Consider the following 20,789-nt stretch of genomic DNA (forward strand, 5'->3'; position numbering starts at 1 on the left):
TTGGCTCGTTGATTCTGTGTGACAAGCTTGACAAGTTACTTATTTGCCATTAGTGCCTAACTTGCTCCCCAGTGGAAATTCAGCCAAGAAGTCTGAAATGACCAGAGACTAATATGTGTTCAAATGCTCTTGACTAAATCTTTCAGGAGAAAAACTAACAAATTTGCATAAAACAGTACATGGAATTGCTAGAAAGCCAAAATGGCCATTTTACAGAGATACGTGTATTTACCAGGTAATAGAATATATTCATTCTATAATCATTGCTGGCATGTATAAAATCATATCTGTACCATGACTCTAGACAAAAATAATCTGCTTCATTCTATAATATTAGTTAGTGAGTTAGTAAAGGAAGAAGAGAGATTCATTATGTATGATTGTGTGTGGTAGTACTGGGGTTTAAACTTAGGACTTTATGCTTGCTAGACAGGCCTTCTACCTCTTGAGCTGTTCCTATAGCCCAGAACAGGGGTTAAGAAAGCACAAAATATGGACTTATGGCTAGCTTTCTGCCCTAACCTGTTCTATGGCTTCAAATTAGATCTCTTGCATTCATTCTCTGTACCTAGATATGCAATCCAGAAAAAAATAAAATAAATTAACATAATGTTTTTGAAGACATTATGAGCTCAGATAGAAAGAGTGCTTAGAAATTCAAGGCATTAGTATTTCAACAACCTAATAACAGGCTTTCTGTTCAATTTAATTTTCTTTATCTATCAAAATAAGAATGCAATGAATACCATCTTGAAAGGAAGAATGGATGGCATTTCTATCCTAGACTTTGCTGGGCTCGTCTGTCCTGTGATTTCTCATTCCCCCTGTACCCACCCTGATGGTTGCTCTTTCCATAGTATATAGTACCCCAGCTATTTTCAACACTATATGAAATCCATCTCATAGCAGTTGCTGTTTTATGTGAGAGATCTAGGGTATTTTGTTGTTGGTGGTTGTGGTCATGGGGCTTGAATTCTGGGCCTGGGCACTGTCCTTGTACTCTTCAGCTCAAGGCTAGCACTCTACCACTTGAGCCACAGCACCATTTCCAGTTTTGTGGTGGTTAATTGGAGATAAGAGTCTCATGGATATTCCTGCCCGGGCTGGCTTTGAACTGTGATCCTCAGATATCAGCCTCTTGAGTAGCTAAGGATTACAGGTGTGAGCCACCGACGCCCAGCCTAGGGTATTTTAGCTCCCTATTTCAGCAGTCTATTTTGTGCCACAGAGCTGACGGAGCTAGAAGACGCAGAGATAAATTCTGGACCAGTATGCTCACTGTGTCCATCAGTAGACCTCGCCTTTCTGCTCCAACCAAATCTCCAGCTGTGTAGCTAAAGAGTTTCTTCCTCTTTCCAGGTTCTGTTTAAGATGTTTCTGGGAAGTGCCAACTTTGGTGAAGCCGCACACTTTGTCTCCACCTTGGGTTTCTTCAATTTGATCTTCATCTCCTTCACCCCTGTCATTCTGTATTTCACCAAAGTGGAGCACTGGTCTTCTTTTGCAGCTCTGCCATGGGGCTGTCTCTGCGGGATGGCAGGGCTGTGGTTGGGTAAGTGGGCACATGTTTTGCCTTTATTTCCTATGTCAACTTATCCTCTGCCAGATGGTCCTAGTAGTAGTATTCCCTATGTTCTATTGCTCAAGCTTGCACTAGTTCATCTCACTGAAAGTTCAGAAGGGTCTTTTCATAGCTATCTGTGGCATGCTAAGGCATGCAAGTGGAAGTTTAGGTCACTGTTTTCCATTGGCCTTCAGGTAGCCTCATCCAATCTTTATGATGTGCTAGGTGACTTATTCTGCACATATGTGCCATGGAGTATCAGGCAGAGGTGAGAGAGGGTATGGAACATCTAAGAAACTCAGTGTTCAGAATGGCCTCCTGCCTATAATCCTAGCTACTCAGGAGGCTGAGATCTGAGGACCACAGTTTGAAGCCAGCCCAGGCAGGTAACTCTTATCTTCAATGAAACAGCAAAAAGCCAGAAGTAGAACTGTGGCTCAAGTGGCAGAATATCAGGCTTGAGCAAAAAAGCTAAGGGACAGTGCCCAGGCTCTGAGTTCAAACCCTAGGACCAGACACCAAAATTGTCTAAGAAGCAGACTTAAGAGAGAGGAAAGAGATGGCACTCAAGACAGAAGTAGCTCGTGCGGGCTCCTGGTTTAAAATGTACTTAGTATGTAATCCAAGAGGTGCCAGGCTCACAACTGTGTATTAAGTAGCTGACTGCTGAGCTTAGAGAGCATATTTGGTAATAGGAAGCCCTGACCAGGAGAAGGTGCTTGGCTGTCTAGATTGAGTCCACCGTGCCTAGTCATAAATCAAGCAAAAATCCTTTTTCATGTTTTCCCTTCCAGCTCCCTAGACCAGGGAGTCTATCTTCCTTACTTCAGCTCTAGGCTCCCACGTTCTCCTTTGCTTTTTCTTTTCCTTTATTCCCATTTACAGATTATTATGCTTCTCATCATTCAAAAAGTAACGCACACTGAGATGATGTTGGCAGACACTTCCAAGTTATTTTAGTTTTAGAAAATTAGTTCCTATTTAAAAAGAAAGCAAATGATGTGTCCCTTGGCTTGCCACCCTTACAATTGCCTCAGCATGGAACAGATTGTCTGTAATCCCGGACACAACTGCTCCTGGCCTAGCATGTGCCACTAGTGGCCTTGCGCTAGGGACACACACACAAGACTACAAGGCTGACTGATTCTGAAGAGCTCCTCACTCATTTGCAGGCTCCTACCCAAGTCCGATTGTTGTTACCCTTCTCATTTTCGGAGCAAGGACGGCTCCCACTTTCAAGCTGCACTCCTTAGAATAAGAGGAGCCAGAAAACGAATGAACCTGATTTCTTCTCTCCAAGCAGTCAAGACAGCAATCACCCAATGCCCTAGTGTCTGTCCACTCAGAATTAAACCATTCCCATTTGACTCCTCTTTCCACACACTGCCCAAGTTTAGTCCCTCTGTCTGCCCCACATCTACCCACCACACTCTACCTGTAGGACTTCTGCCTACCCTCAGCTGGCCTTCTTAACCAAACTGATAGCATCTGAATTAGCAGCAGCATGGCAGTTCCCAGGAGAAGATGTGATTCCAGCCAGGGTATTGATTGGCTCACTTATTTTTCAACTTCAACCCCACCCCCAGACTCTTAAGGGGAGGTCTTAAACAACCAGAAAACACGCAGGAGAAAAGTCAGCCATTAGTTGTTGGTCCCTGGAGTTCTACTTTTCAAAGCCAAAATGGTATGGCTAGCATCACTCATTACCTCTGCTAAGTTGAGTGGAAATCAATAGCAGTGTTTCTATAAGACAGATCTATCCTAATTAAAAATGCCTGGATCATTTTCTGGCCAAAAACAACCTAACTGCCAACAAAACCAACATTTCACTGACTCCTAGCCCCTACTGCAAACACATAGTTTCCACTTCACTGCAAGTAGCCTTCTATAAATGTACATATTTCTTAGTGTGCCCAATATTGCCCCAAATCCACCCTACTGGGTCTAGCACCAGCTGAACGCTGCAACTGCTCAACCAGACCCACACAGTGTACAATAGAGTTCACTATGTCAAAGCTGGGCTATGACAAATTTGAAGAGACAGGCCCTTTCCTGACTGCTTACAAACCCTGGGGATTTAGAGTCCTCCGTACTCACCATCTTAAAGTTCTCCTGGGAATCCATTACAACCTACTCGGGTCTGCTCAGAGGTAAATCTGGGAGACAGCAGTCTGTGCTCTGAACTGCCTCACATCTCCTGTAGCAATGGCTGCAGACTTCTTATCCTCCAGGGATAGTGCCTTCGCCCAAGCGTAGGTCTGCTCATCCATTCACTTTACTTGCCTGAATTGCATTTAAACTTGGACTGAGTACCATGATTTAGATAGCACATTAAAATGATATTCTTTTCCTTACGTTGTCAAAGGAGGATGTACGTGTATGATACTGACCTTAAGAGAAGAAGGAAAACAATAGCATAAGCTATCAGACGGTAGCTCTCCCTTTAGAAGTGAGCAAACTTTTCACTATCCAGGATCAAGCCATAACGTGGCCAAGTGACAAAATAAATGAAGCGCCAAACTTCATTTGGTAATTTGCTTTCAACCTCTGGCTAGCCCTAGCTGGTCTTTATAGTGCTAATAAGCAATGTAGACTCACCTGCCTTTACCAGCCAGTTGGCAAGAGCTGAGGCAAACAGTTGGCAGGGAAGGACAAAAGACCATGGCTAATTCAGGCAATGTTAGAGGACTAATTGATCAAGGTGCAGATACTTGTACAGGCACATGTACAGAAACAATCATTGTTTTACGTTCAAGACGTCTAGTATCCCAATTCCCCTTCATTCTGTAATATCTTCTTTGATGTTACAGCCTTCAACATCCTGGTGAACGTGGGCGTGGTGTTGACATACCCAATCTTAATCTCCATTGGCACAGTGCTCAGCGTCCCTGGAAACGCAGGTACCATTTGACCACCACCATAAGTCTCCTGTTCATGTTTGCTGTATGTGCTGGCTTGTTTTCTCTAGCAGTTATGCATTATGCCTCAGATGGTCTTAAATTTCATGAAGGTGGCAGACAACAGAATCACTATGTAGCAGATTTTTTAATTACAGCTACAAAAACACTGTTGGGGTTGTTTTGTTTTGTTTTTTTAACTTGGTGGTACTTTTAGAAATAAATACCAAATGTATCATTTAGGTTTCATGTAATCTCCCTGACAACCTAATTTTGTGGTATTTTTAGAGGAAGTCCTGTGGAAACAAAAGGCATCCCAGCAGAGGACTCTCAAGTAAACGTCACTAATGAAGGAACAAGAACTGTGTAGGGTACTGGCTCCCCTTCAGGCTATCCATGGGGAGCTGTGGGAACTTCTTCCCAGGGCTGAGTAGGTGGTCCTCTAGGAAAAGCAACTGGATTTGCTTCAGGGGCAGCAGGAAAAGCTATTTTTCCAGGATTATCTTTTTAGTAGTTAGACTAGGATTGAGAATGGGTAATCACTGCACAGTTCTTCCAGCTTGAAAATTCTGTGATTCAAAGTCTTGCCTAGAGTCACCCTTACAAGCAGCAGCCGTTTTTTTTGAGCATGTATTAAAGGATCAGGGCTGTAAACCGGACAGAAAAAAATATTACATTATTGTTCTCTTAAGATGGTTACAATTGAATTTGGCAAAGCAAAGCAACATATACAAAAACAACATGGAACTGTACAAAGTCACTTATTATTAGATTCTAAATTGCATGAGCTGGACTCCAAAAGCAATAGGACATTCCAGAGGAAAGAAATAGCTCAATGAAGCAGAGCTGCCAAGGAAGTTCATCCATTCCACCATAATTTGCTCATTCTACAAATAACCTCTGAGCACTTAACATATGCTGGGAACACCACTAGCATTAGTGATAGGTCCCAAGTAAGTGCAGTTCCTGCCCTCAAAACCATGTATCTCACAGAGAAAAAGCAAAGGAATTGAGTCACTATAAAGAGGGCAGGCAGGTACTGGATGCGCTGGAAGCACATGAGCAAAGCATCCCCACGAGGCTTCCTGTAAGAGGCAGAGACCTAATTAGGGTGGATGGAATGGAATATGAGGAAGGAAGGGCATCTTACACAACTACGAAACTGAGATCTGAGGATCATGGTTCAAAGCCAGCCCAAGCAGAAAAGTCTGTGGGACTCCTATCTCCAATTAATCAGCAGAAAGCCAGAAGTGCAGGCATGGCTCAAGGGATAGTGCTCCAGCCTTAAGCAAAAAAAAAAAGCCAACTGAGCATGTAAGGTCCTAAGTTTGAACCCTAGTACTAGCACAGAAAACAAAAACAAAACAGCAAAAAGAGCAGCATATATGTGGCAGACAATTCCATAGCTAAGTATATTTCCAAAAAAATTGAAGACATAGATTTGAAAATATTCTTGTACTTGAATCATTATTGAAATACTATTCCTTGAAGGCCAAAAGGTAGAAACACCCAAATGTTCACCCACCGATGAATAAATTGGGACACATATAATAGACTACTATTTAGCCATTCATGTTATGACACATGCTACAAAAGTGAACCTTGAAAACATGATGCTAAATGAGAGAAGTCTAAAAGGCCAAACATTATGTAATTTCATTTATATGAAAGATCCAGAATAGGTATACCTAGAGCAAAAAAACTAAAACAGATTGCTAAGTTTCAGAGGCTTGGGAATAAGCATAATAAGATTGAGGAGTAACTGCTTAACACGTGTGAGTTTTATTTTGAGGTGATAAAGATGTTTTAGAACTAGACAGAGGATGTTTAAACAATATCATAAATGCTGCCAAGGTCACTTTGGAATATTGATGTTATGTTATATTAATTCCACTTCAAATTCTGAAAGAAGACAGACAACATGTACAAAGACATACCCATGAACAACTTTTAGTTCATATGAAAAATTTCTAGGTAAGGCACCAGTGGTCCATGCCTGTAATCCTAGCTACACAGGAAGCTGAGATCTAAGAATCCTGGTTCAAAGCCAGGTAAGGCAGAAAAAGCATGTGATACTCTTTTCTCCAATTAACCACAAAATATGCAGAAGAAGAGCTGTGACTCAAATGGTAGAGCACCAGCTTTGAGTGAAAAAGCTAAGAGACATTGTCCACAGCCCTGAGTTCTAAACCTAGTAACTGCGTGCACGTGTGCATGCACACACAAACACACACACACACACACACACACACACACACACACACACATTATTTTTCAATGGCCCAAACTAGATCTAGGTAAATGCATACCTAGGAAAAGTGCTAGGAGGGAAAAGGGGAGAAATTATAGAGTTAGATGACAAGGAATTTTGGCTAATCCTTGATGGATAAGCATGATGTCCAGACAAAGAATGAAGAGCAAGTGTAGTGATACAGGAAAAGGAAACACTACCTAGGGAAATCTTGAAAAGGCACACTGAGTCTGGCCACTTGTTTCAGAGAAACTTGGAAATAATCATTGATTGGGTCTGACATGACTTTTCTTCTCCAGCTGTGGACCTCCTGAAGCAGGAGGTGATATTCAATGTTGTTCGCCTGGCTGCCACCATCATTATCTGCATTGGGTTCCTGCTGATGCTGCTGCCTGAGGAATGGGATGAAATCACCCTGAGATTCATCAACAGCCTGAAGGAGAAAAAGAGTGAGGAGCACATGGAGGACCTGACCGATTCCAGCGCCCACCTGCGGAGCAGAAGCAGGGTCAATGGGACAGTGTCCATACCACTGGCTTAAAGAGAGACACAATTTGAATGCACACATATGTATATTCTGTGAATATAATAAAATTTTCTCACTACCTGAACACTCAAATGACAGTATTAACTCTGGATTTGGATAAATCATATGTGAAATAAGACCAACAATGAAGGTTTACATTTATATGCTTATCAAGGAACTGATGTAAATAATCATAATAAATTTTTTATTAAAACATTTGTCCTTGTTTATTCTGTTTGGGGGTTGGGAGGAGTCATTCCTTGGTGACCCAGTTGATTTCTTGAAAATATAAGCTTCATTTAAATCGTAGAATCATCTTTTTCTCAAAGGACAGAGGCATTTTCACTCAATCACAGAAAATCACCTAAGAGGAAATACATATAAAAATGAGACAACTTTATATTTAATTGAGTTAACTAAGAGCCTGATGCTTCGAAAGCTGAGAAGTCATTAAGCAAATCTCGATGGAGCTTCTATGCAAAACCTACACTTGAAATAATGAAGCTGAAGGTGAAGATCCAGCTGAGTTTCCAACATGCTTCAAGTAGTGCAGGACAAAATTGGGTTCACAGAGCCCTCCTCTGCAGGGGACACCTCCCAGCTCTAACGTCCCTTGCCACCAAGTCTCTTGAAAGAATTATGTATACATTGCTGCCTTTTCATCTCCAACTCCCATTCACTCTTCAGCCCACTTCAATGAAACTTCTATCCCCGGCAGGGCCCTCTGAAACACTTGATAAATAGCCTCTTCCCCACCCCCCAAAGAATGCTTTTCCCCCCTTGGTCCTCTTTCTATTTCACAGACAGCTTCTCTAGTTCCTCTTCCCAGGGAAAGCTCCTCACCTTAGTGTTCTCTGGGTTTTGTCCTTGACCTTCGCAGCCCCACACACATTCTCTCTCAGGGAGCTTGTGGCTTCAGCCATTTGATAACTGCAACATCTTCTGTTCCAGACCAGATTTCCCCTTGGGCTTGGGATCAAGGCCTTATGTATTTTAGTTGGATAGCTCCTTATATACCTCAAATACAGCAAAACCAACAATGAAGTGATTGTACTGTTCATACTGACTGCTTTCTTGGTTTCCTATTTAGGTTAATATCCTGTCATTCAGCTACCCAAGCCAGTGACCACCCTCTTCCGCTGCATATCTGTGAAGTTGTTGCTCCATATTGTTTAACATGTCCTGTGAATCCTATTTCTGGTATCTCTTGTATATATACACTTTCCCACCTGTTCCAGGCCCCCATTGCTCTTGTCTGATTAATGTAGCACTCTTTAACTCCTAGACTTGCCTCTTTCTAATCCCTTTTGTGCCCCGCAAAATGATTTTTTTATTTTTATTTTTGCCAGTCCTGGGGACTGGAACTCTGGGCTTGGGTGCTGTCCCCAAACTCCTTATTGTTCAAGGTTGTTAGCACTTTACCACTTAAGCTACAGCACAACTTCTGGCTTTTTCTGTGGTTTCTCACTGACTTCCCTTCCTGGGCCAGCTTTGAACCATGATAATCAGATCTCAGCCTCCTAAGTAGCTAGAATTATAGCCATGGTCTGGCACCTGGCCAGACTGATATTTTTAACATATAGATTTATTCTTCTATATAAAATCCTTCAATAGCATCTCACTGTCCACTAAATAAAGTTTAAACACTTTGGCATCTCATTCAAAGCTTATCACTGACTGGCCCCCACCAGCCTCTAGTGCTGTAATGTCTCCTAGAATTTTCTGTGCTGGTGGAAATGGTCTATATCTGCACTGTTACAGGCCAGTAGCTATGGGTTGTTATTAAGTACTTCAAATATAACTTGTACAATGGAGGTGTTGCATTTAAATTTTATTTTAATGTATTTGTCATTCAACTACCATATTAGAAAGCACAGCTGGAAAGCCCTTGAATGCCCAGTGTTTCCATGACTCTATGCCCGTTTCAGCTCTTAATCAAGACTCGCTCTCTTTCTTGCTTACTTTCCTTCTCTCAGGGCCTAAATAACCTAGGCTTCGTGACATTATTTGTTGCCATTTCCCTGGGAAATGTAGTCTAACCTTCCAGTCTGAATAATGTGGTTCCTTAACAGTCTCTGCTTACCCCTATTTTAGCACTGACTGCTTTTCGTGTTAGTCACCATCCAACCCTGCCCTACAACAAAATCCCTGAGACAATTTATATATAAAAAGGTGTCTTTGGGGCTCATGGTTTCAAACATTTGAGTTCATGGTGGCTTGAGCCCATGATTGCTGGGACCTAGTGCTTTGGGCCCATGATGGCATAATATATAATGGGAGGAACATGTGACAGAAGAGGCCTGGTTATGTCAAGATAACCAGAAAAGAGAAAGGTGAAAAGGGAGGGAAGTAGAGATGGAAAGGGAGAGATATGGAGAGAGAGAGAGAGAGAGAGAGAAAGAGAGAGAAGAGAGAGAGGGGGAGGGAGTGGGAGAGAGACAGAGGAGGGGATGTAGGATTCCAATATATCTTCTTTCAAAGTCATGTCCCAACAACCTAACTAGCGTCCTTCAACTAGGCCACATCTCCTAAAGATTCCATTACCTCTCAATAATACCACAGCCTAGAAACCAAGCATTTAAGCTAACAGTTTTGGGGGATACTGATCTATGATAACACCATCTATGATGATAGACTACCAGTCTATGGAGTGTCCAGTAGACCATAAGCTCCTTGAGAGCAGAGGCTGTGTGGCAGTCATTGTTGTGTTCCCATAATGTAGCGCTGACAGGCACTCTACCCATAAACCAACGGGCAGCTCTTTACTGGAGATAATGTCCTTCTCTGAACTGTATGAGACCAGCCTTGGTCAAAGACAATCTTTCTCATAGATGAGCCTGGCTAATGTAAGGACTGTAGGGTACCATAACCTTTACCACATTTCCATAAAATACCAGCAGTAAGAAACATTCCTACACTGAGAGGTTGGGTAGGACATCTAGCAATTGAAGATACTTTATGTTGGTGGGAAATTCAGCCCAAGAAATCAAACCTCTGTGGCATGTCTTACTACAGCTTTTTTCTTTTACTCAAGTGTCCATAAAAGCATAAGTGAGACATTCACATCAAGACAAAGAAACACAGAGTATTACACTCATTGGCTAGGCATCATGGTAAATTAAAATGCTACGGTGCTGAAAGGCAACATTAGACTCTTGGCATAGATAGATGAGAGGATACTAAAATAACACACATGTTTTAAGTCTCATGACATATTTTAAGCTGAACAAAAGACGGTGAAACATTAAATGTGATATGCTCTTAGTAAATATGAATTAATTCATTATCTAAGTAGAGTTGGTTTTGACTGTTTAAATGCCAGATTAGCACAAACATTGTTCTTGCCTTGTTTTTAAGTTACTATTAAATAATGGTAATCACCAAATAACCTTCTCCAGCATCTTGCTATTATTTAAACATGACATTTATAATTGCATTTTGACACCTCTAAGAAATGAGTTGTTTGGGTCTTTTGATGATTCATTCTGAAAAATAGAGTCCACTCCCCTGGCAAACACTAATTCAGCACATAATTAACTCAGTCTATATTAAGAAAATACATCCATGATGGCATTCATTTATTTACTCATTCAAAAATTACTAATCTCTATCTCTGACTTTGAAGTAGAGTATTGTGTGAGGTTGTCAGCTTCCTGTGACCATAGAAATGTTCTATGCATTATAGAAAAGGGACACAAAAATGTGTAAAGAAGGGTCTTCGCTTGCAGAAGTATGACAGCTTTACAGGTAAGTTGTCACCTTGATGAAAACAACTCAGAAATGCACTTAACTTGGCTTTGGAAATGTACAATGCTCCTTTAATTCAGGTGAAATCCTCATAGGTAAAGATAATAATATCTTTCTTTGTTACTTCTCATCTTCACCATGAGAACCAGATGGAAGAATGTACTTCCATCACTGAACAAACATGGCTATACCTAAGCTGTGCCTTCAATGAAAAAGATTCAGTTGGGTCTGGAGGATAATCAAGGTACCTCTGCTTGAGTACGCCGAAGTGCTGTGAAATGACCGTCACCTGGAATCCTAGAGGCAATGGCTTCAAGTTTACTGAGGAGCCAGCATGATTCAGGGGAAAGAGTATCCCTATGTATCTGCAATTTGCACTCTGCAGAGCTGTGACTTTGTCAAATTGCTAACTTCCCTCTGAACCCTCAATTACATCATCAGCAAAAGTAGATACAAATAGCTATCATTTAGTATTGCTGAAAAAAATTAAATCATGTGTGAGGATCTAAATACACAACCAGATAATCCAAAGCAATAATCCTGCCAGAGTTTGTTTACCTCCCTTGAGGTCTTTATCTGGATCATTCACATACAGATTTCTGTCCTGTCTTGTTCTTTGGCCACCCATTGCCAGACACTGGGTCATTGAGAGGTCTCAGAGCAGGGAAATTTACCAAAATAAATGAAAGAGACCAACCCCCCCCAAAAAAAACCCCAAAAAACCTGGCATGAAAATCACTTGAAGAAGAGAAAAGACTGTGCCATTTCCACTGCACACTCCCCTGGGCAGGTTACATCCCAGCATTTGTGCCCAGTCAGTGGAACTAATTGCCTGACAAAAAGACAGACTAGCAACTTGGGCTCTGGAATTAAAATCACTTCAACCACGTCCTGATCTCTTCACAAACAGATTATAGGCAAATCAGTTTTGCTCATCCAGGCTTTGCATGCCTGTTAATTTCATGCAGACGTTTTGTCAAGATCCAGAGGACAAATGATTGGGAGAAGACAAAAACAATATGAGAGATAAGAGAGTGAACAATCTACCCAGCCAAGAATTAGAATGTTTCTAGTATTTAAATACAAATCCTCTTTCTTGCTTATCCACAAACCCCTGGCAGAAATACAAAGAATATCTAATGCAATCCTGGTTGTGTGATCTGAAGCCCTACAAGGAGAAGTCTCTATTAATTCTAATTCTTCTTTGTCTTTTTTCCATATCGGTGACAGAAAGCGGGGAGTGTCTAAAGGTAGTGGAATGGGGGTGCTAAGAACTCAGAGAAGAAAGAAAACACTTTAATACTCTGCATGTCTAGTATGATCTACATGGAGACCCCCAAAGCAGAAGCAATCTGCAGGAGACAGAAGTGCCATATAGTTTGGAGCTTGAGGAATCTTCAGAAGAACAACCCTTAACTTGAGCTCAAAGGCAGACTTCAGAAACCCCCTGCATTCTTAAAGCAATTTTATAAAATAGCATTTTAGATTCTAGAACTGAGCCAGGCACCAGTGGCTTTCTCCTCTAATTCTAGCTACTCAGGTAGCTGAGATCCCAGGATTGTGGTTCAAAACCAGCCCAGGCAGAGAAGTCTATGAGAGTCTATTTTTTTTTTTGGTCACTCATGGGGCTTGAACTCTGGACTTGGGTGCTGTCCTTGTGCTCTTCAGCTGAAGGCGAGTGCTCTACCGCTTGAGCCACAGCACCACTTCCGGTTTTCTAGCAGCTTATTGGAGGTAAGAGTCTCACGAACTTTCCTGCCCCGGCTGGCTTTGAACCGCGATCCTCAGATCTCAGCCTCCTGAGTAGCTAGGATTACAGGTGTGAGCCACCAGCGCCCGGCTATGAGAATCTTATCTCCAATTAACTACCCCCCCAAAACCCAAAAACAACCAACAACAAAACAAAAAGTCAGAAGTGGAGCTATGGCTCAAGTTGTAGAGCATCAGCCTTGAGCAAAAAAATTCAATGACAGTGCCTAGACCCTGGTTTCAAGCCATAGGATTGGCATGCATAAATAAATAAAATAAATAAGAGAGAGGGGGGAGAAACTGCCTTGTTTTGGCTGAATAATGAATATATTTGTAGAACTTGGGAACTCTAAAACTACTGTCACATTAGCCACTAGCAAGGGATAGCTCAGGAAATGAGGCAAATTATATTATAATACATAATAGTATACATAATTATATATTATATACTTATATATTATATTATCAATTATATTATATCAATTATATTATATCAATTATATTATATATATTTACATACAATGGAATTCTATGCCTCCATCAGAAAGAATGACATCGCCCCATTTGTTAGGAAATGGAAAGACTTGGAAAAAATTATATTAAGTGAAGTAAGCCAGGCCTAAAAAAACATAGGTCCCATGGCTTCCCTTATTTGCAATAACTAGTATATGTCTAGTACAAGCAGAAAAGGTCAAAAGTTATGTACATATGCTAGATAAAATGATTCGCAGCGAAATGAACCCCTAGACAGGAACACAAGAGGTTTTATCTTTCTTGCTATTGTTTTTAATATATTTATAATGTACTATGTTATTTTTTTGTTTCTTTTGTACGTTCTTCCCCATGGTATAACCTCTGTTTTCACTGTATTTGATACTCATGCCTTGCATCTTATATATACATTTTTCTAATTTGGGGAGGGAAAGGGAAATAACAAAATGCTGAAATAAGGATACAGGGTGACCCATTGTAACAATGAGATGTACAAGACACTATGTTGAAAATGATCTTTACAACTTTGGGGGTGGGAGTGGGGGGAGGAGTTGAGGAGGTGGGGAGGGAAGGGATGGTAGGGGAAAACAAAGGAGGGGGTAACAATGATCGATAGAAAATGTACTCAGTACCTTACTCACGTAATTGTAACCCCTCTGTACAGTATCTTTACAATAAAAAATTATATACAAAAATAGAAGAAATAAAACTATTGTATAGGTTGGGAAATCCAAGACCAAGGAGTTGGCAGCTCCAAATCTCGTGAAGATCTGCTTCCTAGTTCATAGAAAGTGTCTCTCACTGTATCCTCCCATGGCAGAAGGGGAGAATAAGTCCCCTTGGGCCTCCTTTATAATTATAAAGGCACTAGTCATGTTCATAATGGTAAGTGTTAGGAAAATGGAGGAGAAAGGAACAGGCTGGACATGGGCTCAACAGGTGAGGGCTGCTTACTGCAGTAGCAAGGGGCAAGCAACCTCCCAGTAGGAGTGGAGGCTGTGCAATGAGTTGGGGTTGGAATTAGGCTTTTATGAGCAAGGAGACAGAGGTTATAGAAAAGGCTGTTAGGGCTGGGGAAGGCAGGGACTTTCAGTTGGGTCCACAACGGGATGTTTATGACAAGTCTTAGGTCGTATTGCCCTACCTGTGTCAAGAATGTCTACACATGCCTGGGGTTTTGTCGATATGCACTTGGAATAATAGGGTAGGGTCAATCCTTCAGCATGTCCAATGTCCTTATGACATCCCAGAAGCCCTCACCTTTTATACCATAGCTTTAGAGGATGGCACTTCAATGTTTAAATTTTTTCCTCTGCAATTATGCTGGTTTATTTATTTATTATTTGTATGTTTCTTTATTTACTTATTATCTTCAACATTTGAATTTTGGAGGACACAACCATTTTGACCATAGCAGAGGGATGGAAGGAACAACCTGAGGGAATCAGTATAGACAGAACAGCTATGGAAAGAAACAATTATTTGATCAGAAACAACTATTTGATCAGACATTGTTTGTATTAGATAAGTGGAGTCTGCCAGCCATGGACAGAGGGAATAAACAGAAGTCAGGACAGCATTTTGAAACCACAATTAATTGGTAAACTTTGGGAAGAGCTGGGAGAAGTGATTTGAAACTAGCCAAAACTGTCATTTGATACCCTTTCTTACTAACGCAAAAGTGACAGGAATTGCTTTGAATAATAAAAGGAAAAAAGACCCTGGTAAGAATAAAGGTGCAAAGAAAGTCATGATATTCGGGGAAGAAAATATTTTGACTCTCAGATATTTTATTAAATTGTAGAAAAGAAGGCAAATTTTATTCCTTAGAATGTAACAAAGATGCCTACTCCCATAACATTGCTAAATGCAAGGACTCAAGGTGCAAAACAAGAATTTATTAAGTTTCCTTTTAAATGTCAATTTATTTTAATCAAAACAATAAAAATACATAAATTATATGCATCAATGGGGTACCATGTGTTGGTTTGATACATGTACTCATTGTATAATGTTTAAATCAGGTTAAAATTATCCATCTTAAGCTGGGTACCAGTGGCTCTCACCTGTAAACTTAGAAAGCTAAGACCTGAGGATTGTAGTTCAAAGCCAGCCTGAACAGAAAAGTTTGTAGAGACTCTTAACTCCAATTAACCATCAAAAAACCAGAAATGGGGCTTTGGCTCAAATGGTAGAATGCTAACCTTGAACAGAAAAGCTGAGGGATAGTGCCGTAGCCCTGAGTTCAAAGCTAAGTTCAAATGACATCATCACCATCATCATAATCATCATAATCATCATCATCATCATAATGATCTTCAATAATATTTATCATTTTTATGGTGAAAACTTTCAATGTCCTTTCTTCTAGCTTCTGGAAAGATACAATACATAATTGCTGTTACCCTACAGGGCACCAGAACTTCTTGTTCCTGTTTTAACTATAACTTAATACCTATTGGTCAGCCTTTTCCTGATCCTTATTCCCTATGCTCTCCCCAGCCTAGGGTAAGCACCATTCTACTTTCAAATGCGATGAGATGAACTTTTTTTTTATACATAGTTACTTTATATTTTGTACCTGGATTATTTCACTTAACGTAACTATCTCCAGTCCCATCTGTGTTGACACAAACAACAACATTTTACTCTTTTTATGGTTGGACAGCAGTCCATGATGTATATGTATTACATGTTTTCTTTTAGAGATCACAAAGTCAGGAAACATTTGACCAATAGGTGATAACTCTGAAACAATGATTGAAAGATGCTGTCTGTGCTGGGACCATCTCCAGCAAGCAAGTAAACCATCAAGAAGATTCCTTGTATCACTAATGTTTTGCATCTGGTCCTTTACACTATAGGGCTAGAAACTAAGTCTTGTTGGTACCTAAAGTGTGGCTTCTAGACCAAAAGCACTAGTGTGTCCTGAAAACTTGGTAGGAATGTAAACTTGGGAGCCTTAGCCATATCTAGCAAAGCAAAATCTCTGCGAGGGTGGGGGATAGAGTCCAGAGATCTGTGTTAACAAGACCTGCTTGACATTAACCCAGAATATGCACAGGTGATCCAATTCATACTGAAGTTTGCACACTACTAGATTAATAACCACTGAATTATAGCATAAAATGAATTTTTAGATAATCACAAATTTAACTGTCTTGTGGACCCAAACCTTAACATGAGTAGAGCTAGTACAGTCTTTTCTGGAAGCTGAATATATTAAAAAAAAAAAGTTTGCTCCATGACCCTAAAATCAAAGCAAGCAGAGTCAGCTACGTGGTTTAAATTCTTCCCCTCTTAAAATTTCCATTTTAATTTTCATTCCTCTATGTACATAGACTTCTCCTTGTTGGACAATAAGGAATAGCAAAGGTATTGAGTTTCCATCTGGAGAGAAGAGGACAGGAGAGGGGAGAGAACGGTAGAGGAGAGGAGGAGGGTGGGGATGGGAGAGAAGGAGGGAGGAGGGGAAGGAAGAGGTGGAGGGACAGGAGACAGAGGAAAGGAGGCAGAGGAAAGAAGAAGAGAGGGAAAGGAAAGGAGAGGGAAGGAAAAGAAGAGGAGGGAAGGGGAGGCGAGGTGATTCACATGGATGTTGACTGAGAAGAAGAGTAGAATTTCATAGTTCTTCTGTGGGTCTAGCTCCTCCTGTAACGTCAGTCAAGGTTCAGAATCGCCAAATCTCAGCTGGAAAGGTTCTCTGTGAAACATCTCCCATTAGAGATTTGGACAATGCCAAATCTCTAAAACATCCCAGAGGACTGGCCAGGAAGCCCTCAGGTACCTGACCACCCAAGCAAATGGAAATGTGGCTGTTTGAAGTAGCCCAACCTTTTTTAAACTCGTAACTACTTCAAATTCTTAATTGTAATTATCACCATTGCTTCCTATAATAAGCTGATGTTTGCCTTTCTAAAACTATCCTCTGTTGGTTCTGTTATCTGAAGCCACATAAAGAATAGAAGTTCTTTGCTCACAGAAGGAAGGCCATATTCCTATGGATTTCTTCTTGGTTGAAATAACACCCCATGGAATGCCAGCTCACTTCAATCTATACAAACTCATTTCAAAGTGAGATTCCCCATCCTAGACTCAATTGTCCTTACATATCTTAACCTGCTTCACAGGGCACAGATAGTGTCACACGGATGTCGCAACCACTGACCCACTGCTGTCTTTATTTCAAGCCTGCTTGGGAGTTCTTTATCCTTCAGTATTTGGCCTCGATTTTCACCTTCCACATCTGTAAAAGGAGGATAGTAGCATTATTTGTCCATTATCAACTAGTACCTTGACTATAGGAAGTGTTCAATAATAGTAAATTGTCACAATTCTCATTTTAAAAAAATTAGGGGAAGAAGATCTGACCTTTCTCTTTTTAGCACTGTCCACAGCCTCCACATAAACATACTTTGAGGATGGAGAGTGAAAACTTGGAAATAGTCAAGAAGGAAGCTTGCAAATTAGAAGACACACATTTGATGAGTATGTTAACTAACCCATGATGCAGAAGAAATTATTTCACAGTTTAGTGGGTTAAAACATTCTTTTGTCATATCAGAGATTTTTATGGTCAGGAATCCAGGTGTGGCACCAAGGTCTTACTTTCAAAGTCAGTCAAGTAGCTAGCAGTCTGTAGGTCTCACATCATTGTTGGTTGTCGGAGAGAGACAGCAGTTCCTTGTTATACATATGATCCTCTCTTCGAACAGCTGACAACATGATGGTTGGCTTTTCTCAAAGCAAGTGAGCAAGAGAGAGTAAGCAAGACAGAAGTCACAATATTTTAATAACCTGGTAACCTAACCGAAGGCAATGCCGTCCCACACACAGCATTGTATTTATTGGAAGTAAATTAATAAGTACAGCCCACATTTAAGGCAAGAGTTAAAAAGATAATTCAATGGATGAATACAAGATAAGAAAGATCACCAGGGACCAACTTATAAGTTGCCTACCACAGTAAGATTTTAACTTCTTTTTTTTTTAGGGGGGGAGTCTGATCATCAGGCCTGAACTCTGGGCCTGGGCACTGTCCCTCAGCTCTTCAGCTCAAGACTAGGGCTCTACCACTTGAGCCATAGCACCACTTCTGGCTTTTTTCTTTTTGCGTATGTGGTGCTGGGGAATCAAATCTAGGGCCTCAGGCATGCAAGGCAAGTGCTCTACCACTGAGCCACTTTCCCAGCCCAAGATTGTACCTTCTTGACAAGATGAACAGTGGGTGAGAAATAAAGCATACACTATATACAATACACACAAACACACACACACACACACACACACACACACACACACCATCCATCCATCTATCCATACATACATACATACATACATCCACATCCCTCCATCCATCCATCCATTTATCCATCCCAAACTCTTGGCTTGAGTGCTGAGAAAGGTGGGCCCATCATTGATAAGGTATTAGAGACATCATTGTGGGAAAGAACCTTATACTTTATCTGAGTGACTTTGAAAACCTGAAACCCATGAAAAGGAAGAGGGTCTGCTCAAGGCTGCTCATTAGCTTGTGGTCCATGTCTAGCCTGTTCTGATTCCTGGTTCACTGCGCTCTTCATTACAGTTAACTTTCTGTCTCATTGTGGGCAAGGACATTTTATTTCTATAAAAGACAGGGATGATGAGTAGCATTTGTTTTCTCTTTCAAATCAGTGAATTACAGTTGTCATTGAGTTTCAAGGCCAATGTGTACAGAAATGGCAAGTTGATAAGCATGTATTCTTGGTTCAGTGTCTCTAATGACTGTGCTTCTGTAAACTTTTTTATTTAGGTGAGAACGTAGAGCAAGTTTCTACTATTTCAGATAAGACAATAAGTCTGTGTTATACACTGTAAATCAAAGTACTTTTACTCTAAAATATAAACAAATGAACAACCTACACAAGTTATGTTTTTGTTAAATGGCAACTTGTAAATTTGTTAAACGGCAAGAAGATTCAATTCATAGCCTAAAAATTAAGAAAAGTGAGGGAAGAGGGGGATTGGGAAGGGTGGGTGAGGATGTTGAAAGGGGTGACCATTGATCAAGATGCGCTGTATTCATAAACTGCCTTGTTGAATAGCAACTCCTTTGTACAACTACTTAAATATAATTTTAAAAAATACAAAAGGCAGAGAATTACACTAGATCCTGGAGCATCATTTTTAAAGTACTCATTTGTTCAGCAATAATTTGTGAAAGGCCTGCATTTTGTGAAGGAAGCTTTTAACTATGTAAATGTCTTGTTTCATGAAATATTACAAGTTAATTTCATCATTAACTATTTTTTAACCCATGTGCATAGTTAACTGACTGGCCAATTGATCCAATATTAGCTGACTGGCCCAAGAGTCACTCTTGGGTTTGGCTGACAGAAAATGAATTCTTGCTGTCTTTCCTGAGTGTTCCATGCAGCACCAATTATTCATAACACTGCTGGTGAAGAAGGAGTTTATAAATCGTCACAGCACAATCCTAATTATTCATATGCAGTTGATGTGGGGCTAGAGAAAGTCAAGTAGACTTGATGTTAGACACTGTGAGAGTGACTCAGAATCTTGACTGTGGACTATTTACTATGATGTGTGACATTTCTTTTCCAACCATCACCTTGACACTGTGTTCTTTATTATAAAGGGTGACATTATGGAAACCTTAAACAAAATAGACTTTATTGTCAGCCAGTTAAGTACACAGAGAGTATTCTAGAGAAAGTCAGACCTCACGTTTAAAAAAAAAAAGTCCTACCAAGTCCATCCAGACAAGCCTGTTCAATATGTCTCCTGGCTCTCTTCTAGGCTGTTGATCCCAGGCTTTTGAGCAGAACTTCTTGTCAGAATCACTAGAGCTTCCTATTCTCTTCCTCTTCCCCCTATACATTCTCTCTCTCTCTCTCTCTCTCTCTCTCTCTCTCTCTTTCCTCAGATCCTTGGCTCCTTCTATCCTTTCTATTCCTCTTTCCAAGTATCTTCCTTTCTTTTTTGGGGGGGGGTCTAGTCGTGGGGCCTGAACTCTGGGCCTGGGCGCTGTCCCTCAGCTCTTCAGCTCAAGGCTAGCACTCTACCAGTTGAGCCACAGCGCCACTTCTGGCTTTTTTTCTTTTTGCTTATGTAGTGCTGAGGAATCAAACCCAGGGCCTCAGGCATGCAAGGCAAGCGCTCTACCACTGAGCCACCTTCCCAGCCCCTATCTTCCTTTCTTGTGTCTTACCTTTATCATGAGTTGTAGGTTATTCTGTGTCTTTCTCTAGTGCCGCTGAAGCATAGAGAGATGTCAGCTCATATCCTTAGTATAGTAAAGCAAAGGAGAAAAACCCTTCAACAAAGTATTTAAAAGTCAACTAGGTCTTTGTAAGGCAATGAGTGAATCTCAGTTGACATGCCTTCTGCCATTTATCTTGCCAACATTATCTACCTCCTTCTAGCACAGTCTCATATTTTAATGGTTCACCTATCTCACAACCTTTGTAAATAAGTGACCTTCTCCATTTAGAGATAAACAGAAGGATAAAAATCTCCATCTAAGACTTAAGGCTGCTGAGTCACTGACATTTCGATGAG

General features: G+C 40.7%; 1 protein-coding gene across 1 annotated transcript in view; it reads left to right on the plus strand.

The window, feature by feature from the left end:
* Slc35f4 (solute carrier family 35, member F4) overlaps window positions 1–7,463 on the plus strand; it is a 32,413-nt gene extending 24,950 nt beyond the window's left edge. Inside the window, 3 exon segments of the mRNA XM_013012209.1 lie at window positions 1,360–1,552; window positions 4,375–4,464; window positions 7,012–7,463. Of these exon segments, the coding sequence (XP_012867663.1) occupies window positions 1,360–1,552; window positions 4,375–4,464; window positions 7,012–7,253 (525 nt within the window). The 3' untranslated portion in view covers window positions 7,254–7,463.
* The last annotated feature ends 13,326 nt before the right edge of the window (window positions 7,464–20,789 follow it).

The sequence above is a fragment of the Dipodomys ordii genome, unplaced genomic scaffold (genome assembly GCF_000151885.1).
Source record: "Dipodomys ordii isolate 6190 unplaced genomic scaffold, Dord_2.0 Scaffold16, whole genome shotgun sequence".
NCBI classification, from domain to species: Eukaryota; Metazoa; Chordata; class Mammalia; order Rodentia; family Heteromyidae; genus Dipodomys; species Dipodomys ordii.